At 55.6% G+C, this 27,743-nt stretch overlaps 3 protein-coding genes across 5 annotated transcripts; 1 reads left to right on the forward strand and 2 right to left on the reverse strand.

Moving 5' to 3' along the window:
* Positions 1–62: 62 nt before the first annotated feature.
* ENTPD8 (ectonucleoside triphosphate diphosphohydrolase 8) lies at positions 63–11,144 on the reverse strand. 2 transcript variants are annotated; one of them, XM_082775677.1, is made up of 10 exons: positions 10,510–11,144; positions 7,136–7,267; positions 6,585–6,702; positions 5,553–5,703; positions 4,492–4,651; positions 3,809–4,039; positions 2,423–2,686; positions 1,740–1,850; positions 1,456–1,587; positions 63–823 (listed from the first exon to the last, which is right to left on the reverse strand). In XM_082775677.1, exons 2-10 carry the CDS (start codon positions 7,253–7,255, stop codon positions 632–634), a joined length of 1,479 nt encoding a protein of 492 aa, XP_082631803.1. In that variant the 5' UTR covers positions 7,256–7,267; positions 10,510–11,144; the 3' UTR covers positions 63–631. The 2 variants fall into 2 exon arrangements, with proteins under 2 accessions (XP_082631803.1, XP_082631802.1); XM_082775676.1 differs by having other exon boundaries at positions 3,794–4,039.
* A 239-nt stretch (positions 11,145–11,383) lies between these two features.
* On the forward strand, positions 11,384–16,897 carry LOC309885576 (ectonucleoside triphosphate diphosphohydrolase 8-like). 2 transcript variants are annotated; one of them, XR_014318823.1, is made up of 9 exons: positions 11,384–11,665; positions 12,301–12,418; positions 13,078–13,228; positions 13,481–13,640; positions 13,958–14,188; positions 15,199–15,462; positions 15,826–15,936; positions 16,148–16,331; positions 16,523–16,658. XR_014318823.1 is itself a non-coding variant. In XM_082775674.1 (9 exons), exons 1-9 carry the CDS (start codon positions 11,531–11,533, stop codon positions 16,730–16,732), a joined length of 1,518 nt encoding a protein of 505 aa, XP_082631800.1. In that variant the 5' UTR covers positions 11,384–11,530; the 3' UTR covers positions 16,733–16,897. The 2 variants fall into 2 exon arrangements, 1 of the variants encoding a protein (XP_082631800.1); XM_082775674.1 differs by having other exon boundaries at positions 16,194–16,331; positions 16,523–16,897.
* A 2,477-nt stretch (positions 16,898–19,374) lies between these two features.
* LOC309885735 (ectonucleoside triphosphate diphosphohydrolase 8-like) lies at positions 19,375–27,469 on the reverse strand. Its single transcript, XM_082775991.1, has 10 exons — positions 27,376–27,469; positions 26,828–26,963; positions 25,782–25,899; positions 25,303–25,453; positions 23,295–23,454; positions 22,319–22,552; positions 21,068–21,340; positions 20,515–20,625; positions 19,758–19,895; positions 19,375–19,681 (listed from the first exon to the last, which is right to left on the reverse strand). Exons 2-10 carry the CDS (start codon positions 26,948–26,950, stop codon positions 19,499–19,501), a joined length of 1,491 nt encoding a protein of 496 aa, XP_082632117.1. The 5' UTR covers positions 26,951–26,963; positions 27,376–27,469; the 3' UTR covers positions 19,375–19,498.
* Between the last annotated feature and the right edge of the window lie 274 nt (positions 27,470–27,743).

Here is a 27,743-nt window from a genome sequence, read left to right on the forward strand (position 1 = left end):
CTCTAAGCCAGAGTTGGCAGTTCTTAAATCAAGTTCTGATTGTATTTTTCTGCTGAGATATGCCAGTAAATATCTTAAGGACAGCTGTCAGTCAGTCTGTCCTTGGAAAGATTTTCTGTCACATGCTACAAAAATCTTGCACATCTTGCACAGGGCAAGATACAGAAAATGTCAGTCCTCCTTAGGGTTTAAGCGGTCACCACTGCTCTCCAGCACCCATTGCCTCCCATGGCTGCAGCTGGCTGGCTGCTGGGAGAGCCACCCACGAGGACTGGAATGGATGGAAACTCTGCTAGGCTGGTTAGCAACCCTTGTGTTTGAAAAACAAAAAGAGGTTTATTTCTAGTTTGAATTTATATGGCTTCATCTTCTAACCACCTTGTCTCGGTTGGCCTTTGTCAGCCTGATTGAAGACATTCCTGGATTCAGGCATTTCTTCCTCTTAGAGGTGCGTAGGGAGCTCAAGATGCCTTTGCCATCCTTGATGTCTTTACAGAGGTTGTTCAAGTGAGCCTCCAGAGCAGTGGAGGTGAGTCTAATGCCCTTCACTGTCTTCCCCTTCCACCTTCTCATGCACAACTTTCCCTGTCTGGTTTAGTGGGTAGGGTGCCCCTAGCTTAGATACTGGGAGCTACTTGGATTTCCAGAAACACTGAAGGAGAATTGCCAACAGGCCTGCAACTATGGCCAGCACAATGAAGGAGATGGCACCTGCCCACAGACTGGGCTGGTGCCCCTTGAGGTGTTCCAGAGGCTCCGTGGGTATCATGTTGGTGAGGTTCAGCATGAAGCCCAGTGTCCAGCCAATGTCTGCGTTTCCTGCCTGAGGAGACAGAGCAGAGGAGATCATCAAAATGTGCCTCTCCCAGGTAGTAAAGGACTCTCCTTGCTTTGGTGTAAGGGACTGGTGGTTGCCTCTCCCAGGAGCTGCCCCAGCTGTGATTTCGTACACAGACCTGGCAGGGGCAAGCCTTGGCAGCACCATTTACACTGAGAGCTTTGCTTTGCCCCTTTCTCGAGGGCTAAAGGGCAGCTGGATGGATGATTGCTCTAGTCCAGATGTACCTCTGTCTTCCTTCCTCTACAATCCTTTGAATTTGGACATGTTCAGTTTTACATAGGTCATGGGACCACCATCGCCTCTCTGATGCTTGTGTGAGTTCTAGCCAAAATCAGAGATCAAAGCGGCCAAATCCTACTCTGCATCCCTCTGCCCCCCTTAAAATTAGCTTACATCCACACCAGAGTACCTAAGAGCTGGGGGCAGAGATTTGGGGGCAGGCAGAAGTGACTGAAGCTGTGCTGGGTGCCTGGGTGACAGGCATAAGGCAGTTTTTGAGACATGTTTCTGGGTCAGGGGACTCCAGGGCTGCTGCTGTTAAATGTGTCCTCAAGCCAGGGTAAAGATGTGGCCACAGCCTCCTGTCCATTCCTGATGCCCCACAGGGCTTTTACCTTCTGTGTGAAGTGGATGCTGCTCCATGTATGTTCATCGAACTTGTAGCCATCAACCAGCAGTGTCAAGATATAAGTCGCTGCAGAGCAATATGTCTGTAGGTGTTCATCCTGAGGGAAGGTCTCTACCAGCTGCGGGGTCGTCAGGGGACATGGTGCAATGAGGAATGAAAGAGATGTTCAGAAACCCCTGGCCCAGGGAACAGCAGGGCATGTGCTTTCTGGGCAGAGCTTTGGGACAGGGCAGATGCAGGGCTCCTTGCTGCCCTGTACAGGGCTCTCACCTCTTGCCAGGTCTTGTTGCAGAAGGCCTGAACCGTGGTGTTGACATGGGTTAAAGACTGTTGGCTGGTCAGGTTCAGGAAGTGGAAGGCATAGTAGAACCCAGCAAATGCCTGAGGAAGAAGGGATGATGGTGAAAATTACATCTCCCTCCTCACCCAAAGGAAGGCTTCTTCTCACAGCCTCTCTGTGCTGGGGTCAGCACTGCCATCCCTGTCCCACAGGAGTGGGATGACAGGAGATCAGGAGGGCTGGCTGAGCCTGTGGCAGAACATCTCACTGTGACTTCTTGGGCCAAATCCTAGCGTAAGGCCTGGCCCAGGGGACCTTCTGCCTGAGGACAGACGGATTTCCATGTAATCCCTGGGGATCTGCATCCAGCACCCACTTGATGGTCTACCACAAAGACTAGGAGCCGGTGGATGAGCCCTGGGACTGCTGCTTGCACGTGGAAGCCTGGCCAACTCAGACTGGTTCCCTGAGAACAAGATCTTCCCACTTCTCTCAGACAGGGCTGGGACTTTGCAAAAAACAGAAGCCACTTCTCACGTTAGGGGGAGAGGTTTGCAGATGGGACTGGCTTCGGAGACCCCTCTCTCCTTACCCCCTCCCACAACCAGCAGTAGAGGAGACTCCCACCCTCCATCCTCCCCACACCACCACCGTGGGGCCGGAGGCTCCTTACAAAGAACTGTCCCCGCACAGGCGGCTGATAAACCCCGTTGAACCCGCACGTCCTGTTGGTCCCACAGCTGAAGTTGAAGAGTGTCTTCATGGCAGCACTGCACGCCGCCGGGTCCCCTGTCCCCGTTACCATGAGGACCTGTGTGGGGCTGGGTGTGCTCGGTGTGGGGACACAGGGACTGTTGTAGAGCTCTGCCATGGTGATGTTCTCCTGGTATCCCCTGGGGTAGCAGGGGTGCAATATGTGCCGGGAAGATAGGTTGCCCTGGAGAGAGAGAGAGAGGCATTACCAGTGCTCGGTGGAGGATGCCAGTGATACCCTACCCCACAGCTCAGCCTGCACTTACATCTTCCCAGAAAGCAGGATCTAGACCCTCCTAGGGTCTGATTTCTCCCCTCCTAGGATTTGAGGAGAAGCAGAATCCATCCTTTGGGTAACTTTAACCTGCCCATGACTTTTCCTGGTCCTGCTGTTGACCCTGCTGTTGAGCTGGGCTGGAGTGGCAGTGCCACTGCCAGCTACTGCCTCCCTGTGAGGCTGAAACCTGCTCCTGAGTGCAGTGTGTGCACTCTGCCTGTGCAGAAAGGTTGTTCTTGGCATCTGGTTTGTCCCCACAGCAACTCGCAGGCCCTAACCCAGGAAGGACTGAAGGTGTGTTCTATCTGCACACTTCTCAAGCATCTCCATCTCTAATGGGATTGGGCTGTGACCTCCACGGGAAGTGAGGGGGGAGGATGCTGGTTAGTGGTGGAGCAGTGCGCAGGAGAGGGTGTTGGGAATCCTCTTTGGGGCAGAAGTCAAGGAGGCAAATGAATTTAATCCCCATTAACAGTGACCATGTCTGCACTGAGTCATGAGGAGACTCAGCTCCCCACCCCAGCTGCTCTCTTATTTAAGAGCACAAAGACTGAAGGCTTGAAAATCCTAGCCAGGAGGTGCCAGATCATGTCTGTGGGTGACTGGACTCCCTGTCCTCTGCTACCTGGATGTTGCATGTATTGTTTAGTGGCCTTTAGAACCTGGTGGCATTTTGAATCACCAGAGATAAAATGAAGCTGACACCTGGAAACCACCCAGGCAAGGAAATATCTCATGCCCCTATCAGTGGGAACAGGGAAGAACCTAAAGATACAGCTGGGCTAGGGAAATGACAAAAAATGCCCTTACAGGATGATAAAGGGGCAGAAGGGAGCCCTTGCAGGGAACCAACACCACCTTCCACCTAAATCTGAGATTTTTTTTCATTCAGTACATAAAGTCTAAGCCTTTCCCAGGTTCTTGAATTTGTGAAACCTCTGTTCCCTGACACACATCCAAAACTCTTGGAAGATATTTTTCAAGGCAATGGGAAAAGGTTCAGATCCTGTTTACCAGTGGCTGCGATACCTGGTGGAGAGCTGCCATTAGCATCTTCAAGGCCTGTGTCTGCCCATAGCACAGGTAGCTGTGGGTGTAGAGGGAGTAGTTGGTGCCATACAGCCTGAAGAGCACAGATGTGTTTTTGTCCTCAATGGTGACTCCGGGCTGGAAGGTTATTTGTGTTGAGGCACCTCCAAGGTCCAGAGCTCCCAGAACCTCTGTGCCCTGCGGATGTTCCCATTTTTCTGCAAAGGAAAACTAGCCCCATAAAATGGCAGGTGTTAGTGTGAATTGAAGGAAATCATAGTCCCAGTCTCTTCCCTCAAGGTTTTGTGGTTTAAAAACCCCAGAGAGAGGTGCCACACTCTGTGTCCCTGTTTAACCCCTCACTGCCCATGTCCTCCTCAACCCACTTAGATCTCCATGTAGCGTTGAGGTCCAGCCCCTTGGCTACTGCACATCAGCTTGGATCCAGGGACTTTGAGGAGGGAAAGCATAGCTGGGCTGAGCTGGACAGAAGATCCTCCTGCCTCTGAGTTAATCATGTCAGTAGAGTCAAAGGTGCAGTTCACAACAACAGGCTACATTTGTTTGGGTAACTATTGCCCTAAAAACATTTTTCTCTTCTCTGAGAATAAAGAAACCTGGCCATAATTCAGACAGGGATATACAGGCTGCATAACCCCCATGCCCCCTCCTCTGGCCTGCACCTTGATGAGCGTATCCAGCAGGTAGTTGACGGTGATCCAGCCAAAGGAGCCTTCCTCATTTCCTGTGAGGATCTGAGCTCCACGGAAGTCCACGGGGTACTCTCGAATGGCCTTGGTGACTTCAGTGAAGACCTGCTCAGCTTTTGTGCTGTTTTGCTCCCTGCAGAAGGAGATAAACCCCACACATTGAAGGAGGCGACTGCTGGGGAGTTTTCAGGGCAGAGCTAACAGTTAAAAAGCTGCTGTCTTCTGCAAAGTAATGGAACTACTTGGAGAGAGGGTACATGCCCCATCCATCCACTGCTCTACCTGTGGGCTGTCTCTTCTTCAAGCCACCAAATCACTAAACTGATGCATTGGGAGTCCGCCTAAAAATGCTGCCCGCAGGCTCTGCCTGAGCAGATGGAATGGTAAATACAAGGCTGGAACACCTCTCACATGAAGAAAGGCTGAAACAGTTGGGGTCATTCAGCCTGGAGAAGAGAAAGCTCTGGAGAGACTAAAGCGGCCTTTCATTATATGAAGAGGGCTTATCAGAAATTTGGAGGAAGACTTTATACCAGGGACTGCAGTGACAGGACAAGGGGCAATGGTTTTAAACTGAAAGAGGGTAGATACAGATTTGATGTAAGGAAAAGACACTGGAACTGGTTTCCCAGAGAAGTTGTGGATGCCCCCTTGCTGAAAGTGCTCAAGGCCAGGTTGGGCAGGGCTTTGAGTAACCTGGTCTGGTGGGAGGTGTCCCCCCTATGGCACAGGGTTGGTGTTTGTTAAAGGTCCCTTCCAACTGAAACCATTTTGTGATTCTGTGATTCTAAGTCTGGTAAAGGATGTTCCTCCTCCTTCAGGGCACTGTCATACTGCTGCTGGTGTGGGCTGTGGGGTTTTCCCCATGGGCACAGTGAGTCATGTCTGTTGGACACCCCCAGCAGGCTGCAGAAATGGATGCTCTGCTCATTGCCATGGTCTGTCTGGGCAGCAGCCCCCAACCCCCTGCCTCTGCATCCCAGCCTCTTGCACCAGCTAAGATTCAGTAACGTGTGGTGGGGCAGCGCCAGTACCTCAGCAGCCGCATGCCCGCTGTGGCCCCCAGGTAGGCGGGGGTGTCCCGCTGCTGCTCTGCAGGGATGATCGTCATGGCCTTGTCCAGGCAGGGCTTCAGGCTGGCTCCAGCCCCAGCGGGGTCATCTGCGTAGCTGGAGATGCCAGATCCTGCAAGAGAGCACCCCCTGACGGAGCCAGCCCAGGAGCGATGTGACAGGACAATGGGCGACATATCCACCCAGACAGCCTAGAAGCCCCCAGGTTTTTTCTCTGTGTACCCAGATCAGGCATGCCCTTGCCTAGGGTGTCCCCAGAAGGGCACTGCTCAGAGCTGCTTTGCCTGGAGGTGGCACATGTGCCACGGCCACGGCATCTGCAGAGACAGGTGGTGAGCTCTTGTGATGCTGAGTGCATGCTTAGTCCCAGCGAGGCCAAACAGGAGGAACATAGCCATCTAGTCCCGCAGTCCCACTTGGTTAACAAACATCATGGTTCCTTATCTCCCCAGGGGAGGGGGAAGCTCTCATTTGTCCTGCTGGGAGGACGTGCGGAGCTGATACGCACACATGGAGGTGCTCTGTGCGCAGCTCAGTGCAAACAAAATCTTTCTATTTTTAGAGGCTGATGCCAGAACTGAGCACCCAGCATGGTCCTGTGGTGGGTGGGGATGGTTAATATCACTATTTACCTTCCCCTGAGTTCTGCATTACAGTATTGTCACTAGCCCAATTGCCCTCTCCCTTACTCTTTGCCCTCCACCAGACCTTTGCTTTGGAGCAGTTAACCAGTAACTGCCACACTGCAGCCACAGAGCCTTGATTTGACATCAGGGCAGGCTCTGCAACCTCTCGCCCCCTTGCCCAGGCACTGTCCCCTAGCCAGTCCCCTAGCTGGGACTGGCCTTTGCCAGTCCCAGCCCAGCTCATTGTACCATCTACCTGGCCCTACCCACAACAGCCACCACTGTCGGGCACCAGGACCCATCAGCTGCAGCGTCCCCAGGCAGAGCAGAGGCTGGGCAGAGGGCAGACCTGTTCTGGCACACTCACCATTCACGGTGCAGGTTTCCACCTGGCTGACAATGCCTGTGCCATTCTCCTTGTTCGCAGGCCACTGGTAGATGTAGAGAGCCGTGTGCGTGGAGCCAGCATCAAACACCATTCCGTACTGGGGAGGCAGAGGGGACACAAGGTGACAGGGGGTGCAGAGCACCTTCAGCTGGCTGCAGAGCTCTGATTGCTGCAGGAGAGCTGGCAGAGCTCCCTGTGGGCATGGGGAACTCAAGTGGCAAAGCAAAAAGCACCAACAGAGCAGGCAAAAGGTGACATTCCAGTCACCAGCTGTATCGGAGACAAGGCTCCATCACAAGCCCTGGGAGCCAGCAAGGAAGGTATCTTGGTGCTCTGCGAGGAAAGGACTGCATGTGCTGTCAGCAAGAAAACCGTGGCACACCTACATGGCATGCCAGCCTGCATGGCCATTTGTCTCCATCTTGGTGATAAACAGCACAGCCTGCCTGAAGGATGGGGAAAATCTCCTACCAAGGGTTAGCCAACACACAAGTGAGAGCAGGTAGCTGAGCTCCTGCCAAGGACCTTACCTTATTGCTGGGAGGCAGAAAAACATCCTTCACATTTACGGCACTCAGTATGAGGGCAATGATACTGAAGACACAGGTGGCTGCTATGAGACCTGCAATGACCTTGGCTTTGTACTCCATTCCTCCTCCAACCTGCAAGAACAGCCCCAACCCCCAAATTAGCACATTTGCATTTGCATGGCCAGTTTTGAAATGCAGATGGAGATGGGACCTGTCAAGATAGAGCTTCTCCCATGTACTGAACAAGGGCTGGAAGCCATTCTCAGAATCACAGAGTCACAGCACAGCTGAGGCTGGAGGCACCTCTGGGTCCCTCTGATCCAAGCCCTACCCCAGCAGGGCCACCCAGAGCAGGATGCCCAGCACCACGTCTGAGAGGCTCCTGAAGATCTCCAAGAAGGGAACTCCACAACCTCTCTGGGCCTCACCTGTGTCAGTGCCCTGTTACCTGCACAACACAGCAGTGCTGCCTGGTGTTCAGGGGAGGCTGGAACACTCCTGTGCTCCAGGTTGTGCCCACTGCATCTTGTCCTGGCACTGACCACCACTGATGAGAGCCTACCTCTGTCCTCTGTGGTCTCCCTCCAAGCATTTCTAGGCACTGATGTGATCTAGCCTGAGCCTCCCCTTCTCCAGGCTGAGCAGTCCCAGCTCTCTCAGCCTCTCCTCACAGCAGAGGGGCTCCATCTTCATGGCCCCATTCTGCAGTGTCCAGCTGCTCTTATGGGAGGCCCCTGGCAGTCTCACCAAGACACCCTGTCCTTCTGAGCCCTGCCTCCCTGGGGGATTTTCAGATAGACTTTTTCAAGTTAGGCACTACTCAAACTGGGTGGAAGGTGAGGATCTCCCTTTCCAGCAGCAGCAGTAGGGAAGTGGCTAACACGAGACCCAGGCTGGCAGCAGGACCATGCCCTGTTAGGTTCCCAGTGGGGCTGTCCCCTCTGGGGTGCCGAGCTGCATCCCTCTGGCACCCACGTGCTGCCATCATAGCCTGCATCCTCACACAATCCATCCCACAGACTTGGGACCATCAGGTCACATAAAATAGAACAGTCCAGATGGAAGGGACCTGAAAAGATCATCAGGGCCAAATTTCCCCAAATTTTGTGGGAAAGGGAGCCTAAATGAGATTATCTAGCACCCTGTCAAAGTGCATCTTGAAAACCTCCAGTGATGGGGATTCTGCTCAACAGTCTCAGACTTCCCTAGGATCCCTCTCCATGCAGGGGAACAGCATCTCCATCAACATGTCTTCTGCCTGCTCCAGCTCCTTTTGGCTCTTGGCGATTCTGCAGCAGGAAAGCAGACACACAGGGGTGGTGTCTGGGCTTGCAGGCGATCGATGCCCAAACTTTTCCTGCAGCCCTTGAAGGGTGCCAGAGGCAGAAAGCTCCCTCTGATCTGGGCACACGCAGCCTAGCTGGCCAAGCTGGCATGCTGATGGTCACAAGAAGACAAGGCCAGCGAGGCACTGTGGAGCCCTTGGGAAATGGATTGGGCTTTATGTCTCCCCTCGCCTGGCCAGAGCTCAGCTCCTGGCAGAATCAGCCCTGAGGCACCAGTAAGAAATTGCGGCAGAGAAGCAAAGCCCAAGGGCCTGGTTCTCCACAGCAGCCTCAGCACACAGCAGGTGACACGTTCACATGCTCACCACCCTGAGGCCACCCCAGGTATGCTTTTCTACACACACAGCTCTCCCGCCTCCTCCTGCATCAGCTTGCTCCGCAGCACCAGCACACGCAGCGTGCCGGCAGGGAGCGAGGCTGACCTCCAGCTGTGGCATCGGGCTGCGAGCCAGATCGCAGCCACGTGATAGATTCCCCAAGAGCCCTGGACATCGAGAAGTGGTCTAACCCAAATGGTGCTTTGGGGGGCACCTCAGGGTGTGCACTTGGCTATGCGGTTCTCCCAAGAACACATAAAAAATTCCCTCACCCTTCAGACTGGCCAGATCAGCAGTTTCAATAGGAGAGAAGAAGATCTTTGGCAAAGTCACAGGAGATGCTGATTCCTGTTTCAGTCAGCATCTCCAGTGACAAACAAGGGTGACCAGTGCCCTGTGTGACATCAGATGTATAATGATGGGTGACAGCTGTTCTATTCTGTTCTGTGTCACGGCACATGGGACACAGAAATCTTTATCATGAAACAGGAAACATTTATCAGACCGTATCCAATACCCCAAAGCCCTGCCCTGTATGGTAACAACAGATGGTGATGAATTCCTGTATTGTCACATCTCCAGTCCTATTAATCCTGCTGGAGTCCACACAGGTGTAACTGTGTTATTGGGCTGTACCTTCCCTTCTCCTGGTTATAGAGCAAATAGAAAAGTCCCTATCCCAGCAGTCATCATGGAAAATCCTGTCCCAGCCACTGTGTGATGGTAATAAATTGCACGGTCTTGTGTGCAGGAGCAGGTGCGAAACTACCTCCACCTGTTCTTGGAAGGGACTAAATTCCATTTTTTCTCAGTAGCAGGCAACACCCAAAGGCTGAGCCTGCAAGGCCAGGGGATGAGAGCAAGGCACGGGGAAGGAGCCCTGCAAGTGGAAAACAAGGAGGGAGGGATGTGAGAAGCTGATGGATCTGCCCTGTTTTTCAGTGGCACCTCAGGGCTGGCCAGGTGCCCATATCTGCTGCTGTACCTGGCACGGCGCTCTCAGGGAGCAGGTTTGGGGCACGAGCAGAAGGGACAGAAAAGCGGTGATGCCCCCAGACCAAAGGAAGAGGCATGCTGCTGCACGGCTCAAGCACCAATGCCCAGATGTTTCAGAATGCAGAAAGTCTGCAGCTGTGCACACTGCTTGGGCTGCTCTTGCACCGGTTTGTGTATGACCAGACACAAAGAGCTGATCTGCCAACAGCTGCAGGACAGCATCTTGCAGTGTCCCTCAAGGGAAGGGAGGGAGGGAGGGAGGGAGGGAGGGAAGGGAGCCTCAGAATTAGGGAGAATAGTCTTGTAAGCACTGTTGGATCTAAACTGTGTATTGCTCAGGAGAATGGAAATCAAACTTCCCCACTGTCCACATGTGGGATTCGGATGTCAAAAAGTTCTTAAAGTTATATGAAAGGGGGTGAACGCGCATGCTGGGAGCATCCCTGCCAGGCAGAATGGTCCCTGCTTCCCATCCCTCCCACCAGTGTGGGGGCTCAGCAGAGCCCTCCACGTCCCCTCTGCACCCTGTACCGTGGGCACCTCGAGCAGCTACCAAGTGCCCTCCTGCTCACCTTCCCAGCCCACAGCACGTGTTTATCTGTTTATCCCCAGCGTCTGGCTCTGCTGCTGGCCAGAGCACCCCAGCAGCTCTCAGCCCCCTGCAGCAAAGCCTCATGGAGGGGTGCCCCGGCCCCCTCCCCTGCCCGCAGCTCACCTGCACTGCTCCCGGCACAGGGCCAGACTGCCGCTCACCTCGGTGTCAGCGCGTACCTGGAGTGTGGCGCTCAGTGCCTGGGACAAAGGCTGCCCCGGAGTCCCCCGTATGGCCCTCCCCTTGGCCCCAGATCAGCAACCTGCCCAGGAGAGCGCTCGTCCGGGAGAGAGCAGGGCTGAGGCTGGAGAGCCCAGGTGAGGACAGCACCTGGCATTAACCACTTTGCTGCTGGAGGAGAGGCTCTGCCGTGGAGATCTCCGCCTTTGTGGGTGGTTTGGGTCCACGCACGCCTGGCAGTGCTGGCGGGGCTCGGCAGGGCTCAGCTCTCCACGACTCCCACAAGAGCTCCAGCCCTCTCCTCTGCACCTCGAGGAAGCCATCAGGACAAAGACAGCAGCTGAGATCTGGGAGAGGGGCTTCTGCCCCACCGATATGCCTGTCCCACCCCTGCTGCATAAACACGCTGCAGGGTAAGGCATGGGCCAAGCCTGTCACCCTGCACCCCAGCTGCAGAGCTGCCCAGGGCAGAAACGTGAGGGACCCAGCAGGTGGGGACCCATCCTCGTGGCCAGGGACACACAGTAGAACCTGTCCCCACTGCCAGCGACCTGCCACCACAGCCAGGCACCCAGCTGTCTCCACGGCCAGGGACCAGTCCCCGTGCACAGGGTCCTCTCCGTCCCCACAGCTGGGCTCCAGGGCCAGCATCCCATTCTCCCAGTCGGGGCCCCAATTCCCCCACAGCCGGGCAGCCCCAGCCCCGTGCCGAGGGACCCAGCCCCGCAGCCAGGAGCACGTCCGTCCCCGCGGCCAGTGCCCGTCCCCACGGATCACACGCGGTCCCCTCCGTCCCCGTGCTGAGGGTCCTGCCCGTCCCCACGGCCCCGGCCCCTCAGCCCCCCCGCAGGCCGCCCGCGGCCCCGCCGCTTTCGCTTTGCCCGCGGGCCCCGCCCGAGGCGCCGCGCGGCTCCCGAGCCCCGGGGTGGGCCGGGGCGGCCTCGCCGAGCCCGTCGGGGGCGCCATGAGGCCGTGCCGGGCCGTGCCGGGGCGCTGGGGCTCGGCAGCGGCGCTGGTCGTGCTGGCGGTGCTGGTGGCGGCCGTCTTCCTCCTGGTGCTGGGCCCGGACGGGGACGCTGCCCTTCCCGCGAGGACTCAAGTAGGTGCCCGGTGCCAGGAGCGGCCGCCAGCCCCTTCCGCGGCTCGGCCCGGCTCCTGCCCCGGCACTGCCGCTTGCGAGGCTGCCCGGGACCGGCCCGGCTTTTCCGGGCTTCGCAGAGGCAGGGCCGGGCAGGCCGGGCCCCGCGCCGTGGTCCCATCTCCGTGGTGAGGAGGGGAAGGCGAAGGGCGGCCTTCCTCAGCACTGCGCCGTCCTCACCCAGGCACTGGCTGTGCCCTGCTGTCGGACCTCTGGACCGCGCGGGGCTTTCCTTCTCTCTCTCCTGCTGCTTTCTGCTCTCGTCTCGTATGGGCTTTTGCAGACGGTTAAAAATCACGAATTTTTGTGAGGTCTGACACAGCTGCAGGTCTGACAGCAGCTCTGGCTGAGCTCTGTAGCACATGTTGGGATGCCTCCCTGCTCCGCGCATCCTGCAGCCGTCCTGCCTGTCTTCGCTCTGTGGTGTCTGCCTTGGCTGGCCACGTCTGGGGCTTAGAAGGGAAGCAGGATCGGGGAGGGGAGGCTGAGGGTGCAGCCTGGTGCTGCTGGTGGGTTCACGTAGGAAGCGAGACTTCCCATGAGAGTTGGTGCAGCCCCCAAAACGTTGCCACCTCGTGTCCCCTCTGCCTCCCCAGTACGGAATGGTGTTTGATGCTGGCTCCACGCACACGGCTCTCTACATCTACCAGTGGCCTGCGAACAAGGAGAATGGCACAGGCATTGTCAGCCAGGTGGAAACCTGCACCGTGAATGGTGAGTGTGCCAGAACAGGTCTGCCCCTCTGCCCCAGGTTGCTGTCCCTAACTCCTGCAGCATGGTGAGCGACCTGAGTCTTACAGCCTGTCCTGTGCCAGGAGGAGATGGCCCAGAAGAACCAAACTAAACTGTTGTGGGGGAGAGGCTGTGGTTTAGGGAGCCCTAGAATATCAGTGTGAGGTGCCCAGAGGCTGCCCAGAGGTGGGGAAGAAATTGGGCCCCCAGTTAGCACAGCTCGTGGAACCAGTCTTGTCTTGCAGCCAGGTGTTATGCTTCATCTTGTGGCCTTGGGTGTTGGATGTGTACAGCTGGAGTCTTCTTCAGTGCAACCAATTCTTTAGCTCTTCCCATACCATCTCTTTACAGTTTCTTTCATGACTTAAAGTGTGTCTACATGTTTCCACAAGGCCTCCTAAGAGCTCTTCAGATAAATGTTACTGTATCTCTGCTGAGTTTCTGCTTGTATTTCCCAGCTGCTCTTTGGGTCAGTACCTGTCTTTTAGGTATGCCCAAAACACAGAGTTTTGGGCAGTGACTGAGACTTCTGAGTATTGCCAGGGAGGCTGAGAGCTCCCTAGGCTAGTAGGATGGGTGGACGTGTCCCCTGCTATCTCATCCCTCCTGGGCTGGCTCCGTCAGGGGGTGCTCTCTTGCAGGATCTGGCATCTCCAGCTACGCAGATGACCCCGCTGGGGCTGGAGCCAGCCTGAAGCCCTGCCTGGACAAGGCCATGATGATCATCCCTGCAGAGCAGCAGCGGGACACCCCTGTCTACCTGGGGGCCACAGCAGGCATGCGGCTGCTGAGGTACTGGCGCTGCCTGGGGCTACGCACCTCCACAGCCCTGCCCCAAACCCTCAAAGCCTGCTCTCCAGTGAAAGCAGCAATGGGACAGGGCTAATAGTGATGGGAAGGGCTCAGGGGTTATGTTGCAAGGTTGAAGGGACACTTTGCCCTCCTGGCTGGCATCTCTGGTGGACCCATTTGTGGTGGGGAAACAGTGACCCTGTTGTTACACATTTTCTGCCCATACCGTGCTCTCCCTCCTTCCCTTGGCAGGGAGCAAAACAGCACAAAAGCTGAGCAGGTCTTCGCTGAGGTCACCAAGGCCATTCGAGAGTACCCTGTGGACTTCCGTGGAGCTCAGATCCTCACAGGGAATGACGAGGGCACCTTTGGATGGATCACCGTTAACTACCTGCTGGAGACACTCATCAAGGTGTGGGATGGTGAGAGGGCAGAAGGGAGGGAAGGTCTCACTGTGCTGGGAGATCCTGCTTTGATGGAGCATCCTCAGTATTTCTGGGCACCCGGGTCAGGGTCCCCTGGGGTCGGTCCTTGTTTGAAGGTGAAACGGGGAAATCTGGAGCTGCATCAGCCCCCACAGTGTCTGGAAGAGCCCTAAAGGCTGTGAGGCCAGTGAACTGTGGGTTCCCTCTCCCTGCCATGCTGTAGTTTGGGCTGGGAAGCCAATACTCCTGCGCTCACCCTGCACTGGATCTGTGCACCCTGTAAGTGAGTCTTGGTTTGGGGCAGCATTCCTTCACAGGCAAGTGGATCCACCCACCAGTGGAGGATACCGTTGGAGCTCTGGACCTTGGTGGGGCTTCCACCCAGATCACATTTCTTCCTGGGACCACCATAGATGACAGCAACACAAGAGCTCTCCTCAGACTGTATGGGACCAACTACTCCATTTACACCCACAGCTACCTCTGCTATGGACAAACGCAAGCCCTGAAGAGGCTGATGGCATCTTTACACCAGGTAATTGCCTCCTGCCTTGTGTTCTTCTGCAGCCAAAGCCCTGATCTCACTGAGCTGGGCAGGCAACATGTGCTGGGTGTTATGACCAGGGGGCTCAGTGCCTTTGTGCAAGCAGCAGTCAGGATAGCGGATGCAATGGGGACACCTTCACAGGAGCCACCTCAGGCGTGTCCCAACATCAGGGCAGGAATGAAACAGATGGAGTCAGACACCTGGTGCCTGACCACAGGCACTGCCAAGGCAGCTGGTGCCCGGGGTCCTGTCCCAGGGCCATTTTGCCCACCCGCTCTCCTTCCCTGTCCTGATGGTGGGGCTGTGCCAGCCCAGCCTCAGTCACAGCTGCTAGAAGGAGTTGAGTCCTGGAGGAGGGAACCCACTAGGTGCCACGAGGCTGGGGAAGACACAGTGGGATTTTTTAGCATATGTCTGGTAGGGAATAACTTGGGTTTATGAGAAGGAGTCTGAATAGGCTGGTCTTCAGAGGCAGGTGCTGGGAGAGTGGAGGGAGGTGTCATTGCTGCTCAGGGTAACCCTCGTGTCTGTAGCATGGCTGAGGGACAAGGTCTCAATGCCAGTTCATGATGCTTGGAACAAGAATGGGCAAAAGGCAACATTCAGAGCATGTTAGCACACAGAAATCAACATGCATTGCATTTCTGATTAAGTGGTTTCTCAGCTTTGGCTCTGCCTCTGAGTCTGGTGACACTACAAAGGAAGAATGGGGACAAAATGGGTGCACACTCAGCACAGGGCACAAAACCCCAAGGCCCTGGGCATGCAGCTGTTGCTGTAGCTGATCCCTGACTGGGACATGGCACACTCTGGCTGTGCCTACAGCACTGTGCCTGCACCTCATAGCATGGTGTTAGATGAGACCTCATGAGCAGTGGGGCCTGCATGATGGCAGGGTGCCTGCGTCTGGGTGTGGAAACAGGCACTGTCTGTGGCCTGCTTCTCTCCATCCTCATCCTCAGTGCCAGAGTGATGCTAATGCCTCTCTCTCTCTCCAGGGCAACCTATCTTCCCAGCACATATCGCACCCCTGCTACCCCAGGGGATACCAGGAGAACATCACCATGGCAGAGCTCTACAACAGTCCCTGTGTCCCCACACCGAGCACACCCAGCCCCACACAGGTCCTCATGGTAACGGGGACAGGGGACCCGGCGGCGTGCAGTGCTGCCATGAAGACACTCTTCAACTTCAGCTGTGGGACCAACAGGACGTGCGGGTTCAACGGGGTTTATCAGCCGCCTGTGCGGGGACAGTTCTTTGTAAGGAGCCTCTGGCCCCACGGTGGTGGTGTGGGTGTGGGACTTTGGGGCACCAGAGGCTGGCCAAGGCTCTGGGAAGCCTGTTGTGGGAGGAAAGTGAATAGTGCCAGTGACAATGGATGCCTTGAAAGCTGGGGTGTTCCTGATGCATGGAGACATGCAGGGTGCTCACTGGTGTGCCAAACAGACTACCATATTCTGTATTTCCAGAGTCTTCAGGGCTCTCTTCAAGCTGGTCAGCAGGCAGCACCCTATGTGGTCTGCCCCACGGACACCGACAGAGCACCCAGAGTGAGAGTGGAGGGTGGCAGGAAAACCTGGGCCCTTCACTAACCTGCTCCTTTTGGTCATAAACACCCACAGGCGTTTTCAGGGTTTTATTACAGCCTTCACTTTCTGAACCTGACTGGAGAGCAGTCCCTGAGCTCAGCCAATGACACTCTCTGGAAATTCTGCACCAGCAATTGGAAGAAGGTAAGGTCCTGCCTAGCTGCTGCTGGCCCCTGCCTGTATTTCACCCAGCCTGGACACTGGGCAGCTTGAGGGCCTGCCACAGCCTGTCTGTCCCCTGCTGCACAAAAGGGCAGTTGGAGGGAGCTGGAAAGAGCACAGAGATCTCTGGGCAGGGGGAGACGTGGGAGTGCAGCCTGCAGCCTCACAGCTGCTGCTCCTGATTGCACTGCAGGGCCCTTCCCCACTGGCTGCCTCCCTTTGCTCTTCCACATCTACAGCTGCAGAAGGAGTTCCCCACTGCAAACAGGACCCACCTGCGTGACTCCTGCGCCACCAGCTCCTACACCCTCACCCTCCTGCTGCAAGGCTACAAATTCAACCAGAAGACGTGGCACAACATCCACTTCTGCCAGCAGGTGGGAAAGGGCCTGGCTGCCACCTTACCTCGCAGCTGCTTCACTAAGCTTGCACGCTTGTGCCCACCCTGCTCTGCCACACTTGGATGCGGGAACTGGGGATGATTGGTTGGCATAGTCCACCACCCACATCCAGGCTTGCCTGATACTTTGCAGCCCTTCACATCCCTCTTCCTTCTCTGTCTGCACAGGTCTCAAATGTAGATGTGGGCTGGACTCTGGGCTATATGCTCAATCTCACCAACATGATTCCCCCGGAGATCCCCCAGAATGTCATAGGGCTCCCAAGAAGCAACTGGATAGTAGCCACAGTCTTGCTGGCCATCATGCTGGTTCTCACCTTCTGCCTGCTTGTGGCTATGTGCTACCAGAAGAACTACTCCGGTTATGAGAGCCTCTAGCAGTGCTGGCTGCAGAGGCTGTTGCAGCCACCTGGTCCTGCTGCCAAGCTTGTGCAAGGAGCTGCCAGTGGGGGAATGGGCCCCATGTCCCAGGGCTGCGAACTTGTGGGGCACCTGTGTCATGGCCTGGTGAACTGGAAGCAGAACAGGTCTTAAAAAAAAACAACACCCTGTAACTGTGTGCTGTGTGGTTTCTCTTTCCCCTTGCTGCTGGTTGAAGAAACCTCTAGGAGAAAGGGCATGGCTGTGTGGGGCAGGGCTCAGCACTGGGGGCTTGGCAACAGTAGTGATGAGGGGCAGCTATGACCAGAGCGGCCAGGAAGAGAGAAGGGGTGTCTGGCAGCAACAGGATCATCGCAGGTCTGGTTGCCACCTACAGCAGATACCCCAGGTGGGACATAGGTGCCACCTAGAGGGATGTTGGGGCCATGGGGGAAAGTTGGCCTGGGCTCTGCCCAGGTCTGGGAAGCTGTGTGAGGTGGGGAGTAACAGAATCACAGCACGGCTGAGGCTGGAGGCACCTCTGGGTCCTTCTGATCCAACCCCTGCTCCAGCAGGCCTCCTCCTTTCCCAGCACCATGTCCATGCAGTTTTGGAGACTCCACAACCTCTCTGGGCAGCCTGTGACAGTGTCCCACCATCCGCACGGCACAGAAGGGCTGCCTGGTGCTCAGAGGGAGCCTCTTGTGCTCCAGTTTGTGCTCATTGCCTCTTGTCCTGGCACTGAGCACCACTGGCGAGAGCCTGCCTCTGTACTTTGCAGCCTCCCTCCAAGCATTTCTAGGCACTGATGAGTTCCCCCCTGAGCCTCCCCTTCCCCAGGCTGAGCAGTCCCAGCTCTCTCGGCCTCTCCTCACAGCAGAGGGGTTCCAGGTCTTTGCTTATTTCCATAGCCCTTTGGGGGACTTGCTCCAGGTCTCTTGTTCTGGGGAGTCCTGAGTGGGACCCAGCCCTCAGGGGGTGGACTCAGTAGTGCTGAAAGAGGGGAAGGATCACCTCCCCCCACCTGCGGGTATTATTTTCCCTAATGCAGCCCAGGGCACCATTCCCTGCCTTCTTTGTCCCGAGGGAGGGCTGGTTGCTGCCTCAGGGTCAGCTTGGTGCCCAGCAGGGCCCTTCTGGCCAGGCTGCTTTCAGCTGGGTGCCCCCAGCACGTCCTGGGGCCGTGTTTTTTCCTTCCCGGGGGGAAGGACTCTGCACCTCTCTCCCTGGGGAACCTCAGGTGGATCCCACCAGCCCATTTCTCCAGCCTGTTGAGGTCCCGCTGGTTGGCAGCAGGGCCCTCTGGTGCATCAGCAATGCCACCCCATTTTGTGCCGGCTGTACACCCGCTGAAGGTATGCTCTGCCCCTTCATCCAGATCATTAACGAAGTTGTTAAACACGTTTGGATCCAGAGCTGACCCCTGGGGCACTCTGCTAATGACCCTCCAGGGGTGTGGTTGTTCAATCCACCTCAGTCTGCCCATCCAGCCCATACTTCAACAGCTTCTATGAGGATCTTATGGGGGACAGTGCCAAAGGCCTTACTGAAGTCTGGATTGACAATAGATGGGAGCAGCCCCCCTGTTTTCCCACACAAGGTCCATCTTTTGTCATTTGTGCTCTGTGTCTGTGCCAGGCAGCTATCTCGCCCTTTCCAGCACCCAGGCGATTTGGGAACCCCAGCTCTTGGAAGATGTCCTTGTCCTGGTGCCCCCCCAAGGTCTGGTGGGCACTGCGTGGGGCGAGCACCCTGCTCCCTGCAGCACTGGGCGGTGCTGTGGGGATGGATTTTGCTTCCTGTGGCTGGGGCAATCGTTCTGTCCCCTTTCCCCTGAGTTCCTGTTGTCATCATAACCAGCCCTTACCTGGGACATGGAAGCAATAAAATCTTATCGGCTCAGGAGCAATACAACAAGCATTTCCGTCTTTGCTGACTTTTGCAATGTTTATTTCTGGATAACAGGAGTGGTTGGGTGCTTGCCTCTCTGCAGAAACAGCAAATGTCAGCTCTGTGCTGCTGGGAGGCAAATGTGCTGCCGGCAAATAACACAATGAATCATGCACAGGGCAGATAAGGAGTGAGCAGGACCAAAGGCAAAGGCAAGGACACAGCTGTGGGCAGGACCCAGTTCAGTGCCCTGTGCAGGTCAAGGCAGAATTTGCAGCCTGCTGGAGTCACAGCCTGACACCCAGAGTGCACAGGACTTGTGCTGGTGGGACAGCCTGGTGTCTGGGAAGGCGCTTGGGAATGGTGATCCCTTTATCCCATTATGGAAGGGAAGAGAGGGATGAGGAGGGGAGAGGAAAGGAGATGGACCCCGTGGAGAGGCATGGACCACCCTTTTGGCTCTGGATTGCTCAATTTGCCTTTCATCTCCAAGGCCATCAGCTGAGCCCAGACAATGGGTATTTAGGAGAGCCAGGTGGGACACCACAGAGCCTTGCATGCCCCCGGGCTGGCAGACCTGGCAGGGACCCTCCTGGCTATTGGTGACCATGGTCAGACCCAGCACTGGAGGAAGCACCTGGCCACATGCCTGTGGCCTCAGGATGACGGTCTGGCACCCAGGTCCTCCATGGCCCGGCTCGCTCTGCCCGGCCCCACGCTCCGGCTGGTGGGTGCAGGTCGGACCTGTAACAGGCGTGGTGGTGCGAGGAGGCAGATTGGCATGGCTGCGGCGTGTAGGCTGATCTGAAAACCTCCTGCAGTGCCTCTCCTCATGTTTGGGGCCAGTCCCATGGGGCAGCCACTGGTTCTTCTGTGCCCTGGAGGTTACTGTTCCTACACGCGCAAGAGCAGGAGCAGGGCAATGAGCCCCAAGGCCAGTGTGAGGGTGATAAAGGCGATGGCCGCAGCCCACAGGGAGGGAGTCTGCCCCTTTAGCAGCCCCGGAGCCTCTGCCGGGATCATGTTGGTGAGGTTCAGCATGTAGCCCAGCGTCCAGCCCACATCGGCGCTCCCTGCCTGCACGAGGAGAGGGGACGCTGAGTTAGCATTGTGCTGCCCCTGTCCCCACCCACTGGCCAGGTTCGCCATTCACCTTCATCTGGAAGACAATGTTGTTCCAGCTGCTCTCGTTGAACTTGTAGGCATCAAGGAGGAGTGTGAGGATGTAGTTGGCGTTGGCGCAGTATTTGGGCAGCCTCTCAGGGTTCTCTTCAGGGTAGCTAGAAGAAAGCTGGGAGGGGATGTTTAGAGAGTAAGGGAAGTTATTTGCAAGTCATTTCCATTCAGGGACAATGCCCTAATCAAGGGGCAATGGCTCCACAACCACCAGCATGCAGAGAGACTTCAGGGCTATACAGGTGTTTTGGTTTTGTCCACAGAGGGCAACTCCTTTGAGGAGGTTTTAATCCTCACATGAAAGTACAGAGACATACTGAATGGAGTTTCTCTCAGTCCAAATTCTCCCATTTCAGCCTCCTTGTGCAAGGGGCTCCTGCTCTCTGCCCTGTGGTGGTCCCACCGCACCTTTTGACCTTACTCATCCCCATTTGACGCCTCCCCAGCAGCTGAATCCTCTCATCCTCCTCCAAGTCTCCATCCCAACCTCCATCCCAGCTCCCGTGATGATGGGGACATGATGCTGCTTTGACCTGCCCCTTTCCCCGTGTTATATGGGCAAAAAGGGCCCCTGAAGGTAGCTTCAGGATGGTCCTGGCTCCCACCCAGAGCCCAGGGATGGCTCCACTGTGTAGGGCACAGCTCAGCAATCAGGAAGCCTCTCCCTGGGGCAGTCCCCCCACCCATTTTCTTGTGCAGCTGTCCCAGAGCAGCTCCGATCATGAGGAACATACGTCCTCCCAGCTCCTTGTGCAGAAACGCTCGATGGTCTCCCTGACGGTAGCCAGCGACTGCCCCTCGGTCAGGTTGAGAAACTTGAAGTTATAGTAAAAAGCAGAAAAGGCCTGAAAGGCAAGAGGTACAATTGCTGATGTGTTACCATGAGAGAACCCCCCAGGGGGAGCTGCCCTGTCTCCCTCCGAGCACAACTGCCTGTAGGGGTGGCTTCACCAGGTCTGTCCCACCCTTGCACAGCCCTAAGCATTGCTGTCCCTGTCCCAGCAGAGATGATGGCTGGGGCTCTGTGTGCCTGCTCTTTTTTTTTTTTTTTTTTACTGAAAACTTATTTTTGACTAAGCTCCCATCTTATTAAAATGGTCCCATGTGGAGCTCTGGCTGGAAAACCCACCAGCAGCAAGCCCTGGTGTGCCCTGAGGCACCAGCAATGTGGGTGCTTCTTGCTGTGGTTGCTGTGGGAAGGTGACAGTGGCACGAGGCACAGCCTGATACTGTAGTGCCCGGGGAACACGTGCAGCTGGGCAGGTGGGGGGACAGGGTTTGCCTTACAAAGAACTGCCCGCTGATGGGGGGCTGGTAGACGCCATCAAAGGTGCAGTCCTGGCTCTGGCCACACGCGGAGAAGTTGAAGAGCTTCCTGATGGCAACCAGGCACCCGCTGGCATTGCCCCTGCCCTCCAGGGTCACATTTCTGTCACTGGGGGACAGGCGTGGGTCACTCGCATTGGTGCAGGGGCTGGTGTGGAAGGAAGACAGCGAGATGGTTTCACTGTAGTCTTTGGGGTAGCAAGGATGTTCGACTCTTGTGCTGGAGGATGACTCCTGGGAACAGCAAAATTCTGTGATTTGAAGGCTTCAGCCTCCTCCAAACCTCTTGGTGGGCATGCCGGGTGGCTTCCCTCCAGGACCATGGTGCAGGCATATCCCACCTCCACAGCAGGGAATGACCCTCACGCTGTTTAATCCTGGTCTTGTCTGCCTGCAGTCCCAGCCTGAGCTTAGCACTAGTTCTTCCCCCTGCTTTATGAAGCTCCAATCTGCATGATACCCTCCTCCCACGGAGGCAGACAGATGTCACAGACCCAGAGAGCTGCCCTATGGTCTGGGACACACAGACCCTCTCTACCCCAGCTCTTACTCCAGCTCCAGTCCCATCAAGGGACACCACATAGGACCTTCCTGGCTATGCAGCATGAACAAACCTCAGGCAAGGTGCAACTCCATGAAGACCCTCTCCCCCTCTGACCTTCCAAAAGTGTCCTGAGCAATGTCTCTGGTTGTCTTTTCTCAGGCCCACACATTCACAGAGTAGTTGGGGCTAGGGGGCAGCTATCAGACTCTGTGCCAGCCCCCTCCTTAAAGCATCACCAACCAGATCAGGTTGGTCACAGCCTTGCCCCAACAAGTTTTGAATGTCTCCAAGGGTGGTGACTCCACAGCATTTCTGGGTCCTATTCCAATATTTGGCTACCCTTTTGGGTGAAAAAGTTCTGCATCTGGTCAGAAGCTCCCACGTTCCAGCTTGCGGCAATATCACTTTGCACCTCTGAGAAGAGTCTGATCCTGCCTTTGCTGCACCCTCCTGCAAGGCAGATGCATACAGGCAGATGATTTTTCCTGAGCCTCCCCTTCTGGTGCTTCACATGCTCCTCCCCACGCCTGCCTACCCATTTCTGTACCTGCTCTCAGTCCCTGCTGATGCCTCTCTGAAAAAGCATCATCTTTTCTTTTTTTATATGTTAACAAGCCTGTGCTTGGTATCCCAAGAGTAGTTTGATTACCCCCCTGTTCCCCTCTCACCAGAATTAACTCCTTTGCCAGGCGCTTCACCATCTCGTTCTGCCCGTAGCAGAGGTAGCTGTGTGTGTAGATGTTGTAGTTATACCCGTACAGCATAAACCTGGAGGTTTCATTCCAGTTTATAACTGAACCTTTGGGGATAAAGCTGATCTGAGTTGATGCTCCTCCAAGATCCAGTGCCCCCAAAATGTTGGCTGCCTCTGGACGGACCCATGTGTGTGCTTTGGGGGAGTACTGCCAAGACAAACAGGAAAGGAAGAGGAGTGGGATATGGCTGTAATTACTTGCCCTGAGCAAAATTGTCATCCTTTTAAGTCAGTGGGGTTTTGTTACTAAATGTGATGGGAGTGGTGTCTTAGCTGTCTCTTTCTGTGCATGAAGTCCCACTGCCTTCCCAGCTCAACCAGCCTGGACATTTCTCAGAGCCAGGAGAAAACAGAGGTTGAACTGTCTGATGGTCAAGACATGGACTCAGTGGGCTCAAGGTCGCTTGTGCCCCACAGGGGGCTGCAGGGGACCTGACTTGGAGGGGGTGGACCTCTGCTCTTCTGGAGAGATGGCTGTGGGCTATCAGAGCCAGGGGAAGGACAGAAAGGCTCCGTTAGCCGGCACTGTGTGCAGTTGTGGCAGTGCGGGGAGCGAGGACGGCAGGAAGCAAGTTTGGCTCCAGCCTCCTTCAGAGTGACATGTGGAACCCAAGCACAGACCTCCCAGTGCCACCTTCCTGGGGCATCGAGGGAAAATCTCGTCAGGAGCAAACTGTCTCTGTTGGGCTGTATGACCCCTAAGAGACCCCATGTCTACATGGTGCCCACAGTTTTTACCAGGAACACCCCCATTCCTGATTTCTTGCCTCTTTCACTGGGGGCAAGTCAGAGGATAACTGGCTGCTGCCTCCAGACCACTGCTGAAAGCCATTAACTCAGACCCTTCCTTCTGTGCTATCAAAAGAGTGGGTGTTTTGCCTGTCTCCCACCTTGGTGAAGGACTCCAGCAGGTAATTGATGGTGATCCAGCCATAAGCTCCCTCCTCTTCTCCTGTAATGATCCGAGCCCCACGGAAAGCCACAGGGTACTCTTGCATGGTTTTAGTGATTTCGGCCAGGATCTGGTCTGCAGCTGAGCTGTTCCGTAGCCTAAGAAGGATTCAAAGGTCAGGACCCATACCCAACTACATCAGTACTGCAGAGGAAACACAAGAAACAGTTTGCCTTTTCACTTGAGCTTTTTGCAACAGGCAGATTGTGTGAAATGCTGTTTCCTGCTACATAACTTGTGGGAGCAGTTCACACAGCTTCTGCTGCCTAAATCCTAGCTGTCCCACCATCTAGGCTCAGAATCACAAATCTAAGAGTCGTATTGACCTCTTCCTTCCAGTGCAGCTTGATCCCAGTCACATAGTGGTTTGCCACCCTTTGCTACTCGAGTATCTTCATGGTGTTGAAGGCCAGAGGGGACCTTCAGAACAAGCTCATCTAATGTGATACATAACATAGGACATCAGAAAATCATGCAATTATAGTACTATAGAAGGGTTTAGGTTGGAAAGGACCTTAAAGGACCATCCAGTTCCAACACCTGCCATGGGCAGGGACCCCTCCCACCAGGCTTCAGCCCCATCCAGCCTGGCCCAAGGCACAGCCAGGGATGGGGCACCCACAGCTCTTCTGGGCAGCCTGGGCCAGAGCCTCATCATCCTCATTGCACAGAATTTCTTCCTTATATCTAATGTAGACCTACCCTTTTTAGTTTAAAGCCATTCCCTCTTGCCCTCCACTCCTTGACAAAGAGTCCCTCCCCAGCTTTTCTGCAGCCCCCTTTAGGCACTGGAAGGCCTCTATAAAGTCACCCTGGAGCCTTCTCTTCTCCAGGCTGAACAACCCCAACTCTCTCAGCCTGCCTCTGTAGGAGAGGTGCTCCAGACCCTTGACCATCTTAATGTCTTCCTCTGGACTCCAGCAGGTCCATGTCCTTCTAGTGCTGGGGGCCCCAGAGCTGAACGCAGGGCTCCAGGTGGGGTCTCACAAGAGCAGAGCAGGGGGGCAATCACCTCCCTTGCCCTGCTGGCCACGCTGCTGTTGTAGCAGCCCAGGACACAGTTGGCTTTCTGGGCTACAAGCTCACACTACTGGCTCATGTTTAGCTTTTCATCCACCTGTACCCCCGCTCCTCCAAAGGGCTGCTCTCAATCCACTCATCACCCAGCCTGTATTTGTGCTTGGGACTGCCCCAACCCAGGTGCACAACCTTGCATTTGGCCTTGTTGAACTGCATGTTGTACACATGGGACCACCTCTTGAGCTTGTCCAGCTCCCTCTGGGTGACATCCTTTCCCTCCAGTGTGTCCACTGCACCACTCAGATCACTGTCACTTGCTACTTGCTGAGGGTCACATATGACCACCCACTGACCCCCTGCCAAAGCCAGAGCTGGCTGCTGAGCTCAGGGGTCTGTCGGGAAGGTGCCAGGCTGGATTCAGACCTCTGAGTGGGGCAGGTGTCCTGGGACTGTGGGTTTGTGCTCGCTCTCTGAAGCGAGTAAGCTTCAGGCTATGACCCAGCTCCTTCCCTGGAACGGGATCAGATTACCAGGGCACAGAAATAATTTTAGAAATGTGCAACCGTAAAAGCAAAAACTGTGAAATGAAGGTTGATGTTTGAAGAGAGCTAATACTGGATGGGGAAAGGTCAGGACCCACAAACCCCTTTGCCTCCTGCCTCTGCCCTGTTTCTCACCAGCACCGATCCATCTAGGCTCATCTGGGCAGATGCAGAACCCTCCTGGGCCGTGGGGTCCCAGGCTGCCAATGGGCATCTCTGAGCAGCCTCTCCAGACCAAACACCCAGGACAGCTCAGCCACCTGTGTGTCCCCACTGGTCTGGCACCTCCCACTCCTCATGGCCTGGCTCAAGGCAGCAGGAGAGCTGAGAGCAGGAGACGATGCTGTGCCTCTGCCCCGTCAGCCCCGTACCCCACAGCAGTACCTCAGTAGCCTCATGCCTGCCGTTGCTCCAAGGTAAGCTGGGACATCTCTCTGCTTCTCAGCAGGAACGACCTTCAGGGCTTTATCCAGGCACTCCCTTAGGGAATCACCGGCTTTTGGGGGATTGTTGGCATAGCTTGATATGCCTGGCCCTGGAAGAGAGTCAGGCTGGGACAAGCTGATAGGAAAGAGTTGAAGGAACAGGAGGATATAGGGCAGTGTCATCTGTCACCTCTTGGAACAACAGGTGTTTTGTCAGGGTCAAGACACTTCAGTCCCACCAAGTGTTTGGGCACTACCTTGTGCTGAGGGCCCCCCAGCCATGAGTGAAGCCACAGTGGAGTTATGGACCCCCTGCCTGCAGCCAGGTGACACCGTGCCGGCAGTGACAGCCTGCAGAGGGGGTGCCCGGCTTGGGCAAAGAGCAGGAGAGCAGGTCACCCCGCCTGCCCTGTGAGCCCATGCCCAGGGGATACTGACCCTGGACGTCGCAGGACAAGGTCTGGCTGACCACACCGGTGTCATTCTCCTTGTCTGAGTCCCACTCGTAGACAAACAGAGAGGTGTGGGATGAGCCTGCATCGAACACCATCCCGTACTGGAAGGAACAACCAAGATGTCATGCTGGAGGGAGAAGCAGCCTGCCCCTGGCCCTGCCAGGGTGCTCAGCCCTGAGGATGCCCCAAAAGCACCACTGCAAGGCGGTGAATGTACCCCAGACAGAGTGCAGCAGTGGAGGACACATCTGCCAGCGCATGGCATGGCATCTCTCCCTGAGGGGCTTTTAATTGCCTCTGCTGAGCTCTGTTCAACAATGCCAGCTCACACAAGCATTCTCTTGGTGATTTCCTCATGCTTTCTTATTTTCTTTTTCTGTTAAATGCCTTTTGTATCTGCCCTGCCCCACCTCGGGGCCAGCAGCTCCCCATCCCCCTGTTCCCCCCCTGCTGCACCCAGCCCCACAGAGCCACACCTGTCCCTGAACACCCAGCCACATCACCCTCCCCAAAAAGCACTCTGGCTCCACTGGGACCCTGCACCCCTCTTCCAGCAGCCTCAACAAGATGCCAGGCTGCCAGGGGACAAAGGCCACATGGAGGGACCCTGCCCTACCCACCCGCTTCTTCATAACACATCAAGCATGCAGCAGGTTCCAGAGAAGGCTTCCCTCTGCTGCCTGGCAAGGAGTCCGGCCCCAGCCTGCTGTCAGTTGTTTCTCACTGCTCGCAAGCTCTTAACGCCATGCAGGAGCCAAGGCTGTGCTTGCTGCCCCGCAGGCAGGGCATGGAGACGCAGCCTCAGATGAAGGGCAGGAGCCAGCCAGAGGCAGCCCAGCATGCAGTGACCTGACTCCCATATGCCCAGGCTGTATTTCTTCTGCCTGCAGCTGAGAATGAAAGTAAAATGCCCACCCAGCTGATACACAACAGGTGCCACCACCCTCTTCACTCCTAACCCCGAAGACTAGCCTTTGTCTCTGCTCACCTCCCCAGGGTGGCTGCTGAGGGACCCTCTTATGGCCTCACCTTGACCGTGGGTGGCAGGGCAACATCTTCAATCTTCACCAGGCTGAGAACAAGGGCGATGATGGAGAGTGTGACCAGGACCCCGAGGAGGGATGTGGTGAAGAGCTTTTTGTTAGCAAACATTGTGGGAAGGCGCCTGCAAGCACAAACACAGAGGAGAAAGGTGGTTGGACACGTCCACCTGGTCAGCAATAACTGAGGAGAGCACCCACAAAAGTTCTCCTGGGGATGACACTATCTCAAACTCAAAAGTCCTGGTGCGTAGTCAGGTCTTTCCTTGAGAGCAGCAATATTAGGAAAACAACGGTGGAGCTGAGGATAAAGGAGCCTGTCCCCAGAAGCCTGGCACAACCATGGGGGTTCACAATGGTCCTCCAGGTCCCACAGCCCCTCCAGCCCAGCTCACTGATGTGGGAAGGATCAGGTCCAGGAAGAAGAAAAGAAACACTGCACCAAACAGAGAAGGACATGGGAAATTCCAACAGACCCCACTGTAAGATGTTGTAGAAGGGAAAAGTGATTTTATTTTACAATAAATTTCAGCTCACCTGTTAGTTCAGGAGCTGGCTTGTGAGTCCTCACTGTGGCTGTGGGCTCCTCCACTGCTGGCACCAAACCCAGCTTGAGCTTACCTTTTATATCCTTTGGAAGTGGACACAGGCTGAAGGTCTTCTCAACCTCATTTTGCCTCAAACCTCATCAGCTTTAAGGAAAACTCATGTTTGATTTATGCGTGTATTTATGGCTCAGCCTCCTTCTGCATCTTCCTGACAACTTATCCTTGCCCAGGTAGTTCCTCCTCCTCATTTGAATGAAATCACACATAGGAGTCCTGCGGCTGTTGGCTCATGCCTGTCTTTTAACCCGTTTAACCCTTATTCCCCTACTCCTCTGGTGCTTTTACACACACATTTCT

The sequence above is a fragment of the Aythya marila genome, assembly GCF_965140915.1.
Source record: "Aythya marila genome assembly, chromosome: 19".
Taxonomy (NCBI): domain Eukaryota; kingdom Metazoa; phylum Chordata; class Aves; order Anseriformes; family Anatidae; genus Aythya; species Aythya marila.

Bases quoted from the DNA above. Each gene is read 5' to 3' on its own strand.
- ENTPD8 (XM_082775676.1), bottom strand. From the start codon at position 7,255: ATGGAGTACAAAGCCAAGGTCATTGCAGGTCTCATAGCAGCCACCTGT. The intron at 2,687-3,793 runs GTAAACAGGATC...CTCTCTCTCCAG, and splicing joins ACCAGGTATCGCAGCCACTG to GGCAACCTATCTTCCCGGCA. The intron at 1,588-1,739 runs GTGAGAGCCCTG...ACGACCCCGCAG, and splicing joins GCAACAAGACCTGGCAAGAG to CTGGTAGAGACCTTCCCTCA.
- LOC309885576 (XM_082775674.1), top strand. From the start codon at position 11,531: ATGAGGCCGTGCCGGGCCGTGCCGGGGCGCTGGGGCTCGGCAGCGGCG. The intron at 12,419-13,077 runs GTGAGTGTGCCA...GCTCTCTTGCAG, and splicing joins GGAAACCTGCACCGTGAATG to GATCTGGCATCTCCAGCTAC. The intron at 15,937-16,193 runs GTAAGGTCCTGC...CCACATCTACAG, and splicing joins GCACCAGCAATTGGAAGAAG to CTGCAGAAGGAGTTCCCCAC.
- LOC309885735 (XM_082775991.1), bottom strand. From the start codon at position 26,950: ATGTTTGCTAACAAAAAGCTCTTCACCACATCCCTCCTCGGGGTCCTG. The intron at 21,341-22,318 runs GTGAGAGGGGAA...TGCTGTTCCCAG, and splicing joins TGGCAAAGGAGTTAATTCTG to GAGTCATCCTCCAGCACAAG. The intron at 19,896-20,514 runs GTATGTTCCTCA...ATCCCCTCCCAG, and splicing joins GCACAAGGAGCTGGGAGGAC to CTTTCTTCTAGCTACCCTGA.